This window comes from Puntigrus tetrazona, unplaced genomic scaffold (assembly GCF_018831695.1).
Source record: "Puntigrus tetrazona isolate hp1 unplaced genomic scaffold, ASM1883169v1 S000000456, whole genome shotgun sequence".
NCBI classification, from domain to species: Eukaryota; Metazoa; Chordata; class Actinopteri; order Cypriniformes; family Cyprinidae; genus Puntigrus; species Puntigrus tetrazona.
The window spans coordinates 690,662-707,102 of NW_025048098.1; the positions used below are offsets into that span (position 1 = coordinate 690,662).

General features: G+C 36.5%; 1 protein-coding gene and 1 long non-coding RNA gene across 4 annotated transcripts in view; one reads left to right on the forward strand and one right to left on the reverse strand.

Annotated features, from left to right (window-relative positions):
- The window catches only part of LOC122333961 (raftlin-like), an 81,641-nt gene that overhangs the window by 49,341 nt on the left and 15,859 nt on the right, over window positions 1-16,441 (reverse strand). For all 3 annotated transcript variants that reach the window (XM_043231822.1, XM_043231823.1, XM_043231821.1), the window contains exon 3: window positions 431-608. In XM_043231822.1, the coding sequence (XP_043087757.1) occupies window positions 431-608 (178 nt within the window). The remainder of the gene's footprint in view (window positions 1-430; window positions 609-16,441) is intronic.
- On the forward strand, window positions 13,882-15,610 carry LOC122333967. The gene is made up of 3 exons (XR_006248699.1): window positions 13,882-14,039; window positions 14,121-14,214; window positions 14,882-15,610. It is a non-coding gene; the product is annotated as an uncharacterized LOC122333967 (long non-coding RNA).

Below are 16,441 nucleotides of genomic sequence, written 5' to 3' on the forward strand. Positions count from 1 at the left end.
ATTATACATCTTTCTTTCCAGGTTAACCGAACATATTCTTACTCGTAAATAAGCGAGCAGAAAAAATATATAATCTGACGGGCGACGAAACTGATTAAAGGTAGCGGTATAGAAACGATTCACAAGAGTCATATTGGAGGAAAAGGGATAATAGTAACAAGAAGATATAGCAGCACCAAATACAGTATAGCCAGCCCAAAAACAACACGTGGAGTCTTAAAGGTACAGTAGCACAACAGTCAGCTGAAGGAAAATGCTCATAAACAATAAACTATGAGGTTTTGTGATGCCGTAAAGTAACATAATAGAGGGCTATGAAAACATCACGAAGGATTCGAGGCAAAAAAAGCGAAGATAAAAAGTGGGACATGACCCCTGTAACAAATGTCAGAGCAGCTGTCATGTTTCCATTAGGAGTGTTGTGACCCACCTGTCAGAGACTCTGATGAGCACTGCCCGGTAGAGCTGGCGCTGGACGCTGGCGGGCTCGGGGCCACACGGGTGGACGAAGGGGTGCACAGCTGCTAGAATGAAGCCCTGCTGGTACAGATCCTGCAGCTGAGACGGCAGCTCCCTCACAGAGGACAGGCACAGCGTGGACGTCCCATCTGCCGGAGGACACAGAGGGGTGAGAACAGCAGTCAATGGACCGCACGCTAACAAATATCTTCATATCTGATGTTATGTACTATACGATTTATTGTTCATATATGTATTTATTTAATTATTACACACACGCACACACACACGTATATGCAATCTGTAGTATTACATTTTATTTATTATTGTACTTTAAACAAAACAAAATAATAATTTCTAAAATTATTGTTTTGCTTCAGAATAAATCAAGTGAAAATTAAGTGGGTTTTTCATATAACAAGCAAAATAATACTTGTTTTTTTCTGAGATAATTTAATCTGTGATAATTTTTTTTATTATTTGTAATATTTTTTATTTGCATTATTGAAAAAGTATATATACTGCCTATATGTATATATATATATATATATATATATATATATATATATATATATATATATATATATATATATATGAGACACACACATATGCAATTTTATTTATTATTGTACTTTAAACAAAACTAAATAATAATTTCTAAAATTATTGTTTGGTTCAGAATAAATCAAGTCAAAATTAAGTGGGTTTTTGCATATAACAAGCAAAATAATATGTCAGTGGGGTAAGATAAATAATTTTATTTCAAACTGAAAACAAGATTATGTTGCTTACCTCATTGGCAGAATAATTTGCTTATTTCACTAAAAAATACTTAATTTTGAGAAAGTACCTACTTAGCTACCAATAAATAAATCAGAAGCTTCTGTGATTTTTTTTTTTTTTTTTATTATTTGTAATATTTTTTATTCTATCTATCTATCTATCTATCTATCTATCTATCTATCTATCTATCTATCTATACATATCTATATATATATATATATATATATATATATATATATATATATATATATATATATATATATATATATATATATATATAATATTATATATAATATTTCCATAGTTTTCACATTTTTATTGTTTGCCTTGTGTTTATTCCTTGTCTTTAGGACAGTAGAGCAGTAGACAGGAAAGTAGGTCACGTTGGATGTTGAACCTGAGTTCCCATGAGCCTGCAGCTCTCACATGTGCTAAAGATGTGCTTTATATAAATCAACAGCCAAATCATTGCATCATGAATCTTTAATATAACACCCAGTCTTTTGAGTCAAACAAACAGCGGACGGTCAAACACGGTTTGTTGTTGTTCCATTGCTCAGAGTGGGTTCTCCGGGAGGATTTGCGAGTTTGTTTGCGACGAAAGCCAGAAAGACTCGAGGGTTGCTTTAGCAACTGGTGCCTCGCTAACCTTGTCTGTGATTTAATGGGCCTGGTGAAAAATCCAATTAAATGTGATTGTTTAGCTGCTGGTGAGATGAGAGTGTTTTACACAAGAGCTTTGATATCTTTCTGACAGCCCGGTAACGCCCAGCTCTGGCTGTAATGAGATACACTCGTGGAGTGACCAGACATTTGGAAGTGGGAGGAACACCTTCCCCGTTTTAATCTAAAGTCTTGTCTGGGCATAATCGAGAGAGAGAGCGAGAGAAGACATGCTACATAACAGACAGAAAGTGTCAGAATCGCCCAGCTGTGCAACAACACAGCAAGCGAGGCGGCGGTATGCTAATGAGAGGGCATCGACCACAAACACATTCTGTGCACACTAATGCAGACGTGAATGACTGGCTCATTGTTAGTGTGAGGTCCAGTTGTACATCCTTATTGCCCACTCTAGTGCACATTTTAGAGAGGACGTTAACTATGTAACCGGCCTTTTTTACATGTTTGAATGACACTGACTGCTGCTAGCACTATTTCTGGAGTATGTAGTATGTGAAGTGTATGCATGGAATACACAGACTATATATATACATATATACAAAATGCAGTATGCAACCGGGCAGAATACTGTATCCCACAATCTAAGGCTCGCTTCAAATGTGGCAAATTATTTCACTTCAAAAATCAATTTGTCCTTCTATTTTTAATTCAAGTACAGATATTTATTACACAATATATTAAACAATCTTAAATCAAGAAACTGGTCTTTTATATTATATTAAATTTTTTATTCATATTTATTTTATTGACATACATACAGTATATATTTTTTAAAAATGTACATGTATTTAAATGTATATATTTTATATATATATATATATATATATATATATATATATATATATATATATATATATATATACATATATATATATATATATATATATATATATATATATATATATATATATAGTTAATATACAATCATAACATATTTTTCTTAAATATGCATGTATGTATTTATGTATGCATGAATATAGACAGTATACACAAATAAAAAGTTATATGTTTTTTTTTGGATGTGATTAATCGCAATTATTCGTTTGACCCCACAAAATTAAAACATGAAAAAATCTAAGCAAAAAAAATCATTTATTTTTATGCATAGTGAGTAACAAAAGATTTCTTTCTTTTTTGATATTACATTAGTTTTAATAAACATTTTCAGCATTTTTGTTACTTTAAAAAAGACTATATTTAAGGCGATGCCACATGTACTGGATGCCACCTGTAAAGCATGCATTGTGATAAAGTGACCGTAACGTTGCATGCTATTGTTTATCATTACAAAATGCACTTGAAGATAGCATGCAGTACGTTAGCTTGAAATAATCAGCAGTGCACACTGGTTGAGTCGGTTTGTGAATGAGAAACATGTCTGCGCAGCTATCTGCGAGTCGTCCCAGAGAGAGAGAGAAACATTCAGAGTTTGTCTGTGCGCTCACTGACGGCCCGAAACACAGTCATAAAAACCAAACAGCTGTCTGGAGCGAGTTCTTCCAAAACAAACGCAGTCCAGCGGTCAGCTTACTGTATGTCACATGTGCACAATGTGCTGGAAGACGTCGACCTTAAGATGAACAGGAAGTCATCCGAGGTCACGCCGTTGAGCTCTAGACCCTTCTTCTGCTTTTTAATCGTACAGCTCTAAATTTACACCGAGACAAAGACAGATGCGTGTGTCTCGACAGCAGTTTTGGAAAGCGGTGCTGTGGTGTTACACAGCTAAAAATGTCTTCCTGCGAATACCAAACAAACAATAAAACTCATATTTTCTAGATAACAATTTCAGAAACAGTTACGCTTGCAGATTTATCACGGTCTATTGCAAATCATGCGACGTTTATGTTCTTTTTGCCGTAAACGGAGCCTAAATATAAGTTTTTTTGCCAAGTGGAAGAAACTGAGAAATTTTTCCTGCCATGAAATTGAATTTTGCATTTATTTTTTATAGATTTTTTTTCTTAATAACTACCGAAATGTTTAAAAAAACATTTTTATATTAAAAAAAACATGCGTAAAAAATGTGGCCACATATTATTAAAAAAAGCATAGAAGAAATAATCAAAGATGCCACTTTGCTAGCAGTTAGCTTTGATTGACTTTTAGTATTAATTTTAGAAATGCTCCACATATACTGTCACACTTGCAGGCAGTCGTGGTGCATTTACTCACGAATGGTGCTTGAAAACAAGTTTAAACTGCTTTGTGGCGGCTGTTAATTTTGCACCCCGGTTTTTGGAAAAAGAACAAATGAAAGATAAATCATAAGATGGAGCTGACATAAAGGGCTGATTGTGGCTGGATGTATGTTCTCTTTTTCTCAGGCGTAATTCCAAAGCTCCATTGTAAAATAGCACACGCAAAAAAGCGAAGGCCGCTTGAGGCAAATCATTGGCCGGCTAAAAATAACCCCGGATTGCTCAATCATATTCTCCACAAGCCGTGAGATAAAACGAATGATGAGAAAATAGTCCGCAGATACAAAAGCCCTCTAAACCGTACGTGCGCGGTTGGATCTGTTTAAGTATAATTAATCCTGGTATGTTTGATTTGATTTTTTGCTTTGTGTGTATAAACAGAGATTCTCCCCAGAGGCAGATGCATGCTGGGTTTGCCCTCTCACAGTCGATGCTATTAGCCCTCTCCGCCGTCTCCTCCGGTATGTGCACTTTCCGTGTCTGGCAGACACAAATAAGCAAGAAATTTTATCACGTGCCGCTGGGAAAACACATATTGGGGATGTTGCTTAAGTTGGCCTTAATCACCGCAAGAACTCCCAAAACGCCAAAGTCTGCGGCAGCCAATATAGAAAAGTCTTTTTCAGGCCCGTGAGCCGGAGCAGATCAGACTTCGATAACATATGAGATAGCTCATCCCACAGGAAAGGCAAATCGCAAAGGAGTGCTCTGTAATATCTCAATTGTTTCTTCCAGACAGTAATGAGACGAAATGGAAAGCAAATACACAAAACTTTTAGATCTCGAGGAGAAAAAGACCCCGGTAACCTCATACACGGTAGCTGCCGTCAAAAGTGCGAAATATATATATTTACGTTACAAATGTCCAGGACCGAAACAAGGTTGATTTTGATTCCCCTGTATTAAAAAGTTTGTGCGTCTCTCGTTTAAACTTATTTTATACTCGCTTGGTTAAAAACATCTGAGGACTGCATTATTTCTCACAGCTGAGCAATCAAGCTGTCCGGTTAGTGCGTATTTCTGTCTTAGCTTTAGGTAACGTTCATTAATGTCACAGCGTTTTTTGGGCTGGAAGAATTATTATATCAATTATTTGCAAATAACAAAGCGTGGAGGGGGAAATGTGACATTTACAGGTTTAATATTATTTTGCCTGCAAAACTCACATCTGTAGTCGCATGCCACGGTAAAAGTTTATTTCCTGTGATTAATAATGGTAAGAGTAATAATGGTAACCCTTGCCCAAAGACATTAGACACAAAAACTCAATTACAGCAGCAGACTGTGGCCAATGCCGCAGAGACTATTAATAAGAAATGTAATTATTTTTACATTAACTCTAATACACGACCCATCCGAGAGTGAATGATTACTCAAGAACACATACGAGCTTGTGTTTGCCAGCAGTGCTTTGCTTTTTTTTTTGTAAGGATTGCTCTTTTCTGTTTCTTCCCATGCCCCATGAGCATCCCTGTCAGTCTGGCGAGAATCCGCTTCGGCTCCAGAAAACCGCATCGTTCCACTCACCGATGTCCAGTTCTGCCTTTGCGATCGAGTCCCCGCGTGACCTTTAACCCCGCGCCGCCGTTACAGAACATTCATGAGCCGGTGCATTCAAAAAGAAATGAATTAACCCGGAGATATGGCTCAGGTAGCGAAGAGAACGCTGTGTTCTGCCGCTGGGGAACGCGGTTCAATCCGATTTGCATGAACGTTGAGAGAGGGTTAGAATAAAAGATCTGTGGGAAGGAACTGCTCATGTTTTACAGCACGTTAGGCGGTTCCGTGCCATTTTATCTCATGACTATTAACGACATGCATGTGTTGGAGCGCGTTTATAACTCATCGAAAACGTTTCGCACTTGATCTGGTGAGCTTGCTAGGATCAACACCGCATGCAATGATAAAAATAAAGCTTCTAAAAGCAGGTTTTCACAGGGATGCCGCATGAGAACCTTTCAGCGAACAGTTCTTAAATTTTTTAAAATAATTTTCTTGTTTATTAAAAATTATTGTAATGTAAAAAAATGTTTCCCCCAATAGTAGCCTATATTGTCATAGTACCAATGCCAGTAAAATTTCGGTTATGTGTGCCAATTTTGGTAACAAAGTATAGTAAAATTTATTGTTTTTTTTTTAAATTATAAAACAAAAAAAAGTTACATTTAAAATATAGTTGAGTAAAATATAATATAGTTGAATGTAGCCCTCAGAAATGAAATTATGTAAAAATTGCATTAAAAATAAAATGTTAAAGCAAGTACTTTTTTAAAGCTAAAATAAAAAATTACTAAACACATTATAGGTACAGATTTACCATTTTTCAACAATTGCCACTGTTATGGTTATCACCAAACACTGTAGTTTCACTGTAAGTCCTGCATTTTATGATTGTCGATCACTTTGTAGTGAGTATTTAGCAGCATGAAATATAAAACTTTAATTTAAAGTACAATTGGGTCTGAATCTGCTCCTGTTTTAGCAATGAATCGATAGCTTCATTGATTACAAATGAGTGAAAACTACCATTATATAACTAAATCTGTTAGCGTCGCATAATGAATCTCCTATATCCTATGTGTTTATACGATGAGCGCGTTCTGATTTAGAACTCTCTGATTGGCCACTGAGTTCACGCACTCAACAAACACGTCTGTTATTGGCTTAAAGTGCTCAACGCTGCAAAAACACGTTGTAAAAAGAAACCTTTCACGTTCATCACAGGAAGTGCTCCGATAAGTAGCAGACGTCTCGGCAACACGGTGCTGCTATCGTTCCGTTTGTAAATGTTCCCGGGAAATTTAAGTTCAAACAACTCTATTTTCCACTATAAAGAACCTTTCAAGGTTCCGTGGATGTTCTTCATGGAACCGTCGATGCCAATAAAGAGCCTTTCGTTTTTATAAGGTGAGGCTTCTGTGAAATATGTTTGTCTGTGTGCTTAATGAAAGAGGATTATTTGCAGTGTCGTGCGTGTGGAAGTGTTTCTTCAGGCTAGGCTCCGTGGAAGACTGCTTTATGTCATTAGTAGTCATTGCTCACAGTCGGCGCACGAGCCCTAGGGCACAGCGGCACGCGTTAATTACTTCACTAATGACCCTTTGTGAGAGAATCAAGCTGTGGCTGTGGAGCAGTTCCCAAATCTCTCTCCTCCCCTCATTCTGCCTCTCCCATCATCCCCTCCCCGTCACTCCTTTCATATCTTCTACCTCTCCATTGACCGGCTTCTTTCTCTCACCGCTTTTTAAACATTTTTTTGTGATGCGCAATTGCTGTTGCAGCACTCCAATTAGATGCGCGCTGCAGATTTCTCACGCACGCGCAAAAAAAACTATTTTCATTTTTCAATCGCCGGTAAATTGAGAGAAAATAACGTGCAACACTTTGAATTACGGTGGGTGGTTCGAGTGCAATGTTTTATGTACAGTTTTAATGTCTACTGAATGGCGCTAAAACACAGATTCAATATGTGAACCCTGGCACATTTTTTTATTATGTTGACATAGGTAAGTATTGCAGTGTTTTTATTATATTGCTTCAGTTATATAATGCGACTGTTCAGTTGCGCTTTGTGGAAAATTATGCTTTATTAATTGAAACTGTAAATTTGTATGGAAAGGAATAAAATTTTACTGCGTCTAGTGTTCATTTCTTTTGGAAACTGCACTGATTGGTATGTATTTCATGGCTCACTAAAAAGTGCACCAAGGTATGTTAATGCCATGAGACTAGATAGAATCAGTCATAAGTAGCACAAGTATATTTGTAGTGACAGCCATCAATTCATTGTATGGATCAAAATGATTCTTCTTTTATGTAAAAATCTATCTATGTAATGAATGTATATTTATGTAATGAATATCTATCTAAAATGTAATAGGACATTAAGTAAAGATCATGTTCCATTAATATATTTTGTACATTTCCTACCATAAATATATTAAAAAACTTAAAGTTTTCAAATAGTTGTAGCTCAGTGAAATATTGTCCCATCTTAAAAAAAACAATACATCAATAGAAAGCTTATTTATTAAGCTAATAAATATTATTACTGCATGATCACAAGTTGCAAAAGATTCTGCAGCATTATTTGTTTTATTTGTAATTCATCAAAAATAATTTTTACAGTGCATGAAAGATGGCTGATTACCAGGGATACGTGCACCAGCTTTCTTCAGATATATTAGTCATAAATAGGTAAATGCAGAAATGTGTCGACTGTGTTCAGTCCATGTTGCCTTAAGAAACACTGCCATCTTGTCCATTGTTTTTTAATTTCATTCAATTTGAGTTTTCTTATATAAATATACATAAATACAAAAAAGTGGAAAATTAAATGCAGATACAGTACTTAAATTATATATATAAAAAAAATATATATATATATATAGCTTTTTAGTTCCATATTAATTTTAGTACTGCAACTGCATTTTTTTCGCTTATTTTTGTGTTTCATTTAAGTTACAGGATTTTTTTATTACTTTTATTTAAGTATTTATTTTTCATTTCTAACAAATGCAATACTATTTACGCTTCATTTCATTTCAACTTCAAGTACTATTACTATTTTTAGTTGTTTTCATTTTGGTTCACAATAACATTTTCATAGATTTTCTGCCATTGATAGAGTTGACCATCTAATCGGATCCAGCGATGTGCAAATGCTCTCTTCCATTCACACGCAGGGCACCCTGTTTAGACGTCGCAGATTTTTTTTGCGCCCATTAAAGATGGCAGACCACCAGGGTCGCACGCACCAGCCGAGTGACTGCCATTGAGAAGAATGAGAACGCTGATAAACAGCTTACTCCAGGTATATTTTTTTCTCTCTGAATAGGTAAATGCACAACGGGGCGGGAACAAAGCCAATGTCGCCTCAGGAAACCCAGTCTCCTATACCACCTGCCACTGATGGATGTGTATTTCTGTTTTATTATATCGCACCTTTTTCGTTAATCATAAACCAAATGTTCAGTAAAAGTTAATTGACTGTCTTTATGGGCATCCATTTTCATATCAGTTATAGCCTTTGTTAAAGTGTAGCTTTTATCTTTTAGATTTTCAGTTTTCAATTTATTTCAGTTACCAGCAATGATTCCTAATAGTTTAAGTTCTAGTTAACGTTAACCGCTATCCAGATGTGTTTCGGGCTCAGGTCATGCGATGTACACACAGATGCTCTTTTCCGGCTCTTACACTAATCTTCCAGAGACATGTTAGTTCTAAAGTACTAAGACGCAAACAAGAGGTGGCAGCTACAGCTCCCTTGAGACATAATCATTCGTCTAAGGCCAGATTGAGTGTTAATGCCTTGTTTAACCACATTCACGTCTTTATAAACACTACAGCAACTCTAGTGGGAACAACTAGCTATTCCCTCCCAGCCGGATCAATAGATGGAAAGACATATTTCGTCCTTTGATTTGAAGACGTATGCCGTAGAATGTGTTTACCAGCTTATGCACTTGACACTCAAATATGATCTAGCAGACGATACGATGCGTTTCATCTGTAAACTAAGATGTAAATCATTTCATGGGCTGTGAAAGTTGCAGTAACCGATTACAGACTCGTATATCTGTTAATATTGGTCGTTAAAACCGAATCCCCGAGATGTGAAACCACTGCGCAGTGACAAAAGAAATACTTCAAGCGGTTAGTCATGCTTTATTGCAAATGAAAAATCCTTTGATTCCATGTGCAGCGCTAAAAATGAAACGGATGTAGAGGCATAGTTCAGCCGTGAGTGAGAGTGCTGTCATCGTTTACTCATGCCGTTCCAGACTAACTTTCTTTACCAGGAACTAGTTGAATCGAGCGCCTTTAAAAATCCAGTTCTGTTCCTGAATAATAGCGCTAAAATGTTCAACGTGCAGTCAGAGGTTTTCGTTTGAAAAAAGTAGAATTAAAATGAATATACATCCAAAGAAATTGAAAATGCTCATTTTTACCTAAAAATGCAATGTTAGAACAAATAAATGATAGATAGATAGATAGATAGATAGATAGATAGATAGATAGATAGATAGATAGATAGATAGATAGATAGATAGATAGATAGATAGATAGATAGATAGATAGATAGATAGATAGATAGATAGATAGATAGATAGATAGATAGATAGATAGATAGATAGATAGATAGATAGATAGATAGATAGATAGATAGATAGATAGAGATAGATAGATAGATAGATAGATAGATAGATAGATAGATAGAACAAATGAAAGACAGTTAGACAGACATAGATAGATAGATAGATAGATAGATAGATATGGATAGATAGACAAATGATAGATAGATAGATAGATAGATAGATAGATAGATAGACAGATATAGATAGATAGATAGATAGATAGATAGATAGATAGATAGATAGATAGATAGACAGATATAGATAGATAGATAGATAGTCAGTCAGACAGATATAGATAGATAGATAGATAGATAGATAGATAGATAGATAGATAGATAGATAGATAGAACAAAGGAAAGACAGATAGATAGATAGATAGATAGATAGATAGATAGATAGATAGATAGATAGATAGATAGATAGATAGATAGATAGATAGATCGATAGATAGATAGAGATCAAATGAATAATAAGTGAACATTTATGGATAGAGAGGAACACTTTATTTCCCAGAATGTATTACTCTTGTTAATTTCCACGAACTGCAGTTCAAGAAATGTCTCTTCCTTTCATTCCAATTAAATTCCAAGTCAATTTGTGAAGGTCGGTTCAATCCAAACTCCGACTCACGACCTGAGATGAGGCCAGTTCATCAGTTCTGAACGGGAACAACAATAACACAGCACAAGTCTGAGACGACACGACGGGGGGATTTTATTTTCGAACGAGCCGCAGAGGAGTGCAATTTTCTGGCGACTGAATTTTCCAGACTCTAATCAGACGCTACAGCCTATGTCTGATGGGATGCATTAAAGGTGATTTGTTTTCCAGGTAAAAAGGTTTTATTAATAGCCTTTTAGTGGAATTCAGTCATTTGCTTGACAGGACATCTCAGATGCCCAGGAGTCCACTGACAGCCCTGTTGCTAAGTGACAGCTCTTGGGAAACAAGCTCTGTTAAATAGAGGAGGCTTGTTCATCAGCGTTATTTCTGTATCCATTGATGAGCGTCTGGAAAAGCTAAGAATATTACTCCGTTGCCATTGTCAGAAAGCTTTAATGGGCCCAGTGCAGCAGTCACACTCAATCTAACAATCAAGTGCTATTCAACCCATGCAACAGTCATCACGGCACAAGTGAAGAAATCAATTTGATGTACTCTGATTGTGGCTCTTTTGACATGATATAGGAGCCGCTGGGCTGTTAATTCATGATTTCACACTGCTGTTTCATGCCGCTGTGTTAGATGATGCTGTCGTTAATCCTGTATTATTTACGCAGCAAATGGACGGCGGTTTGTGCGGGCGTTAGTCCGTGAAGCTCAAGGGGGGGAAAAAAAAAGATAAGTAATGTGTAGTGATTGACGGAGCGGCGAGACGCTCGTGATGCACTTTTCTGAATGTCATTTAGCTCGAGCTTTCATGGAAAACGACGCGAGGGCCTGTTCTCATCAAGCCTGATGCAACGAAACAACCAAAATCCTGCGTCATGTTTCAAAACTCCACTCAATGCGCGCCAGTGACGCATTTATTTGATTGAAAACACAGTAAAATTCTGAAATATTATTGCAATTTAAAATAACTCTTTTGCATTTTTTTTTTAATGTAATTAATTCCTGTGATGAAAAGCTGCATTTACAGCATCGTTGCTTCGGGCTTCGAATCATTCTGCTGTAATGTGATGTAATTTGCTGCATGAGAATAATAATAATTGTTATTATTATGATTGTTAAAAACAGTCGAGCAGCTATTTTTGTACAATCAGATGATAACTGTTTTGATAATCAGCTAGAAAACTGAGTTGTTTTGAAACACAAATCTTTTGTATTATGTTTTTATCGTCAATTCGAATCAATTTTAATGGGCTCTTGCTGAATGAAAGTATAATTTATATGTTAAAAGAAAAAATACTCCAAACTTTTTGCAGTAGTGTATTTTAACATCAGGACACTATCCTGATGAAACCATAATGCCCATTGTGACATAAAAGCTATTATGATATCACAATAGGTGTTATGGCATCATAAGGCCCATTATGAGATTGTGTTTTTTTTTTTTTTTTTTTTTGCAGTGATGTTTTGCTATTCTGCTAGGCTTTTATAATATAAATCCTTGTATCAGCATCCTTTTTAACGCCAGTTCGGAAACACGAGGCCCCGACAGAATCTGTGTATTTAATTTTTACAAAAAATAATTTTAGGGGAAAATCTGCAGGATATGATAATATATGCACTGATATTATACACAGGCAGTGCATATAGGGTTGCCTTGTGTCCCTGGGAAATTTGGACATTATTAGAAATGAATATTTGATATTTTTCCCCCTCAGTGTGTCGAGCAGACTTTGAGTCTGGGGTGCAGTTTGACGAAAACAAAAATCTCCGAAATGGCGCTGCTGGCTTTTCTGTGAATCTTGCCTTTGTGTTTATGTAGTCGAGCGAGGAACGATGGCCCCCGGGTCCGTGATCCCTCATAAACAGCCTTAGAAAATCCGGCATTCCTCCGAGATCTGTACTTTAAACAATCCATAATGTGCATACATTCGAACCCTCTGTAATTGCTACCAGAATGCAATGGGAGCGAATGCAACTGCGCACATGGCACTGTGTTGCAATTAAACATCTGCATGACCTCCCCACATGTCACTGCATGACAAGATTATTTCAGTATTTACAGTATGAGAGAGTTATAAGGGTACAACCTCAAAATAGCTGACAACATACAGGAAGTTTTTTTTTTGCCGTTCTTAAGAAAGCTGTTAAGGAAATGATAAAAACGGCCTTTATCCTTGTATAATGGTGCCTTTGCAAAAACCTTCAGTTATTTAAAACCGCTTTTTAGAGCTTTCCTCTCATCAATGAGACTGAATAGGTCAGTATCGACCCGCTATTGAGCCGTCATTTCACTCCTGACAGCAATCACTAAAGCCATTTTTGAAATATATTCATCATTTCAGAGACTAAAATAAGCACTACATTAAAGAGACCTTTAACACACCGGATATATTCGTTGTAGCTATGGTATAGACGTGAAAATGAGACGCCGTAGACGCGACGCCTTCTAACAAAAAAATTAACCTGTGTAATTTGTTATTCCCAAATGCCAATCATCTCATGGCAGACGTGTGAAAGGAGCGGAACAACAGGTGGTGGATTGTCATGGAAACAGCTCCATGATTCCAGCATGGAGGCCGATTCCATGGAAACACAAGTCCAAAAATTCACTCGAGTTGGGTGCGGAAATATGAGAAATTAGTGTATTTGAGAAACGCCATGAAAAGTCAGTCTGCAAAAACAAGCCGACGATCTGACGGAGATCTTCGTCACTGACGCGAAGGGAAATTGGTGGATGATGGTCGAGCTGAATTCAGCGGCACAAATATTCACTTCAGCTCTGATTGAGTCCAATCGAAGTATGAATGGAGATTTATGAGTTCTATAAAAGGGTTCAGTGTTAAATAAGATATCGTAGATGATGAAAAGAGACTAATTTATATCTAATTTAGAAATGTTATTTAAAATGCATGTGACGGTTTCTTAGAAATTATAGCTTTGTATATTTTTGAAATAGTTGTACCAATACAGTAAGTATGTGTGTGTGTGTATCCATGTCCATGTATATATATACATTTCTCTATTTTATTTCCACTTCATTTCACTCGAAACTTTCAAGATGACGCATATCTCCTTTTTCAGTTCACATCAGCACGCTTTCCACAGCTTATCATCGCATTTCAACTCGTGGTGCTGCACGGTGCTAGCGGAAATAAAGAAAAAAGTAATTGAAACTCAAAAAGAAGGCTTTGAAAAAAATAAAATAAAATTTGTTCTGATTTTGTGTTTTCTTATTTCGTTCCAGAACACAAGAGACAGCTACAAGATCAAGGTCAGACAAAGCCACAAACAAAATTAAATTGAGTTGCCGCAGATGCTGGCTGAGATCCAAGGAAGTGGTACGAATGAACTTTTTTCCATGACCTTTGAATAATGTGACTGGATGCAGCAGGTAGCTGTTACTTGAAGAAAGTGTTAACTTGAAATATATAAACTCATCAAATAAATAATTAGAGAGAGAGAGAGAGAAACAGTATATAGTGTATATGGTATGTGTATATGTATATTTTAAGTAATTCCATATTTATCTATATTTGCACGTATGTGTATATATAGTATATGGACTGCTTTCAAGGCGTTGTTTGCCTATCTTTTTAAGGTTTGTCTGCTGTGGTCACCATATATATTTTAATAGAGAATAGCAACTCAGAAAAATCCCCTTTTGTGTTTCATAGAAATGATGCAAGTTGAGCTTACTTTTAGTTATGTCAAAGACATGAACATCTTTTGCAAATTAGGGGGAGGGAAACATTTGATTGTATAAAAAAAAAGTGCAGTTCAGGATGAGTTTTTTTTTTTTACTGTTAAATGTGCATATCAAAGATTTTTGTACGCAAGCCTCAAAGCTGACAGACGTGGACCTAAAGCCACGGGCAAAAAAAAAATCTGATTTTGATTACTTTTCTTTAGTCTCTCTTTCAAAATAAGATCACAGAAAACAAGCTCCTTTGTTAAATCTTTGTTGTTTACTCCACCGCCGGTAACTTGATGATTACATTTGAACAGAATCAATACCGCCGGGTCTGAAGCGACTGCGATGCTGATGTGAGATGATTGGCTTGCGAAAGTTCAATGTGCTTCTTTAGCGCGGGAGCCCGAACAGATGCTGTGATGTAAAGCAGGCTCTCGGGGGCCGAGGGCAAACATCCGCTCGCTGACGCCGTGAAGCAAAGCGGCTTTATCAAGCCACCGGCAGGCAGATCAATGCAGAGGCGACCTATTCTCCCTCATAGTGACAAAGTGGAGATGTGCACCAATAAATGGGCTTTACTTTGACATTATACTGAGGGAAAAGCCATTTAGACGACAGCGGCCTGACACAGGAAAGATGTTGAGCAGAGTAAGATGAATTTCTTCCCCTACGAGCGGCTGTAATGTGAAACAAACTGCGCCGAGCGGAGCTTTGACACTGACTGTGTCGAAACAGAGGAAGGAACTTTGCAGAGATCTGCACTTCCTGTTGACGAGAACGCAGTCGCCGTGTGCTGGCTTCTCACAACACGTGAAAAACTGATTTTACACATAACCACAACAGCGACTGGTGTACTGTTAGTTTCTTTAATGCATTAAAACCCACGAGGTTTTGGTAATAAAGTAAAATTCATTAGAATGAAAAATAATGATGGATTCGGCCCGTGTCCTGTCTAGACCTTTCACATTCGTTTCATCAAACTAGGTCGTAATATTAATCTTAGTAATTATCTATCAGATTCATATATCAGAACTGTACGTTTAATGCGCTCTTCTTTGAATGTTCTCCAAGGCAGACAGGATATGCTTAAGAAAGATTAAAGGAGACTTTTAAAAGAGAAAGCCTGCTGGTCAGGTGCTCTTAACGCATCAAGAAAAAAAGTAAAATAGTCTCGAAACCTGATCAAAGCATTATGGTTTAGCTGTTGACATTTCGTGCGTGTATTTATAGTGCAAGAACACAGCTGCCAGAATCATTTACCTGGGAATCTCATTGTTCTGGTTCTGGATGCTGATTGGTTAATACACCATCTCAGCTGGGATAGTTTTGTGCTCTGTAATACGTTAGAAAATAAAGCAGTTTTTACTATTCAGAGGTTTGAAGATTTTATTCAATTGAATAATTGATCAGAAAGAACTGATAAAGACTGATAAAATAAAATTGAAAGAAATATATCACTGTTTACAGACAAACATGAAGCAGCACAACTGCGTTCAACTCAATTATATCAGGATAATAATAATCATAATAGTTTTTTGAGCAGCAATTGAGCATATTACATGATTTATGAAGGATCGTGTGACACTGAGTCTGATGCTGAAAATTCAACTTTGCATAACAGGAATTTAAAAGTGTTATTTTAAATGGTAATAATATTCCACAATATTACTGCCTTTCCTGTATTTTTATCAAATAAGCGCAGCCTTGGTGAACAGAAGTCAAGTTTTTCCTGAATGCATCACCTGTGTTTAAGTCCTCTTAGAGCAAATTCCTCTTCCTTTCACTCCAGCTCAACTTCCTGTGGGATGTGACTTATCAATTAAAAGAGAACCAGAATTTCGCCGGAACCCTGACTTAAGCGCAATCCGATTTGT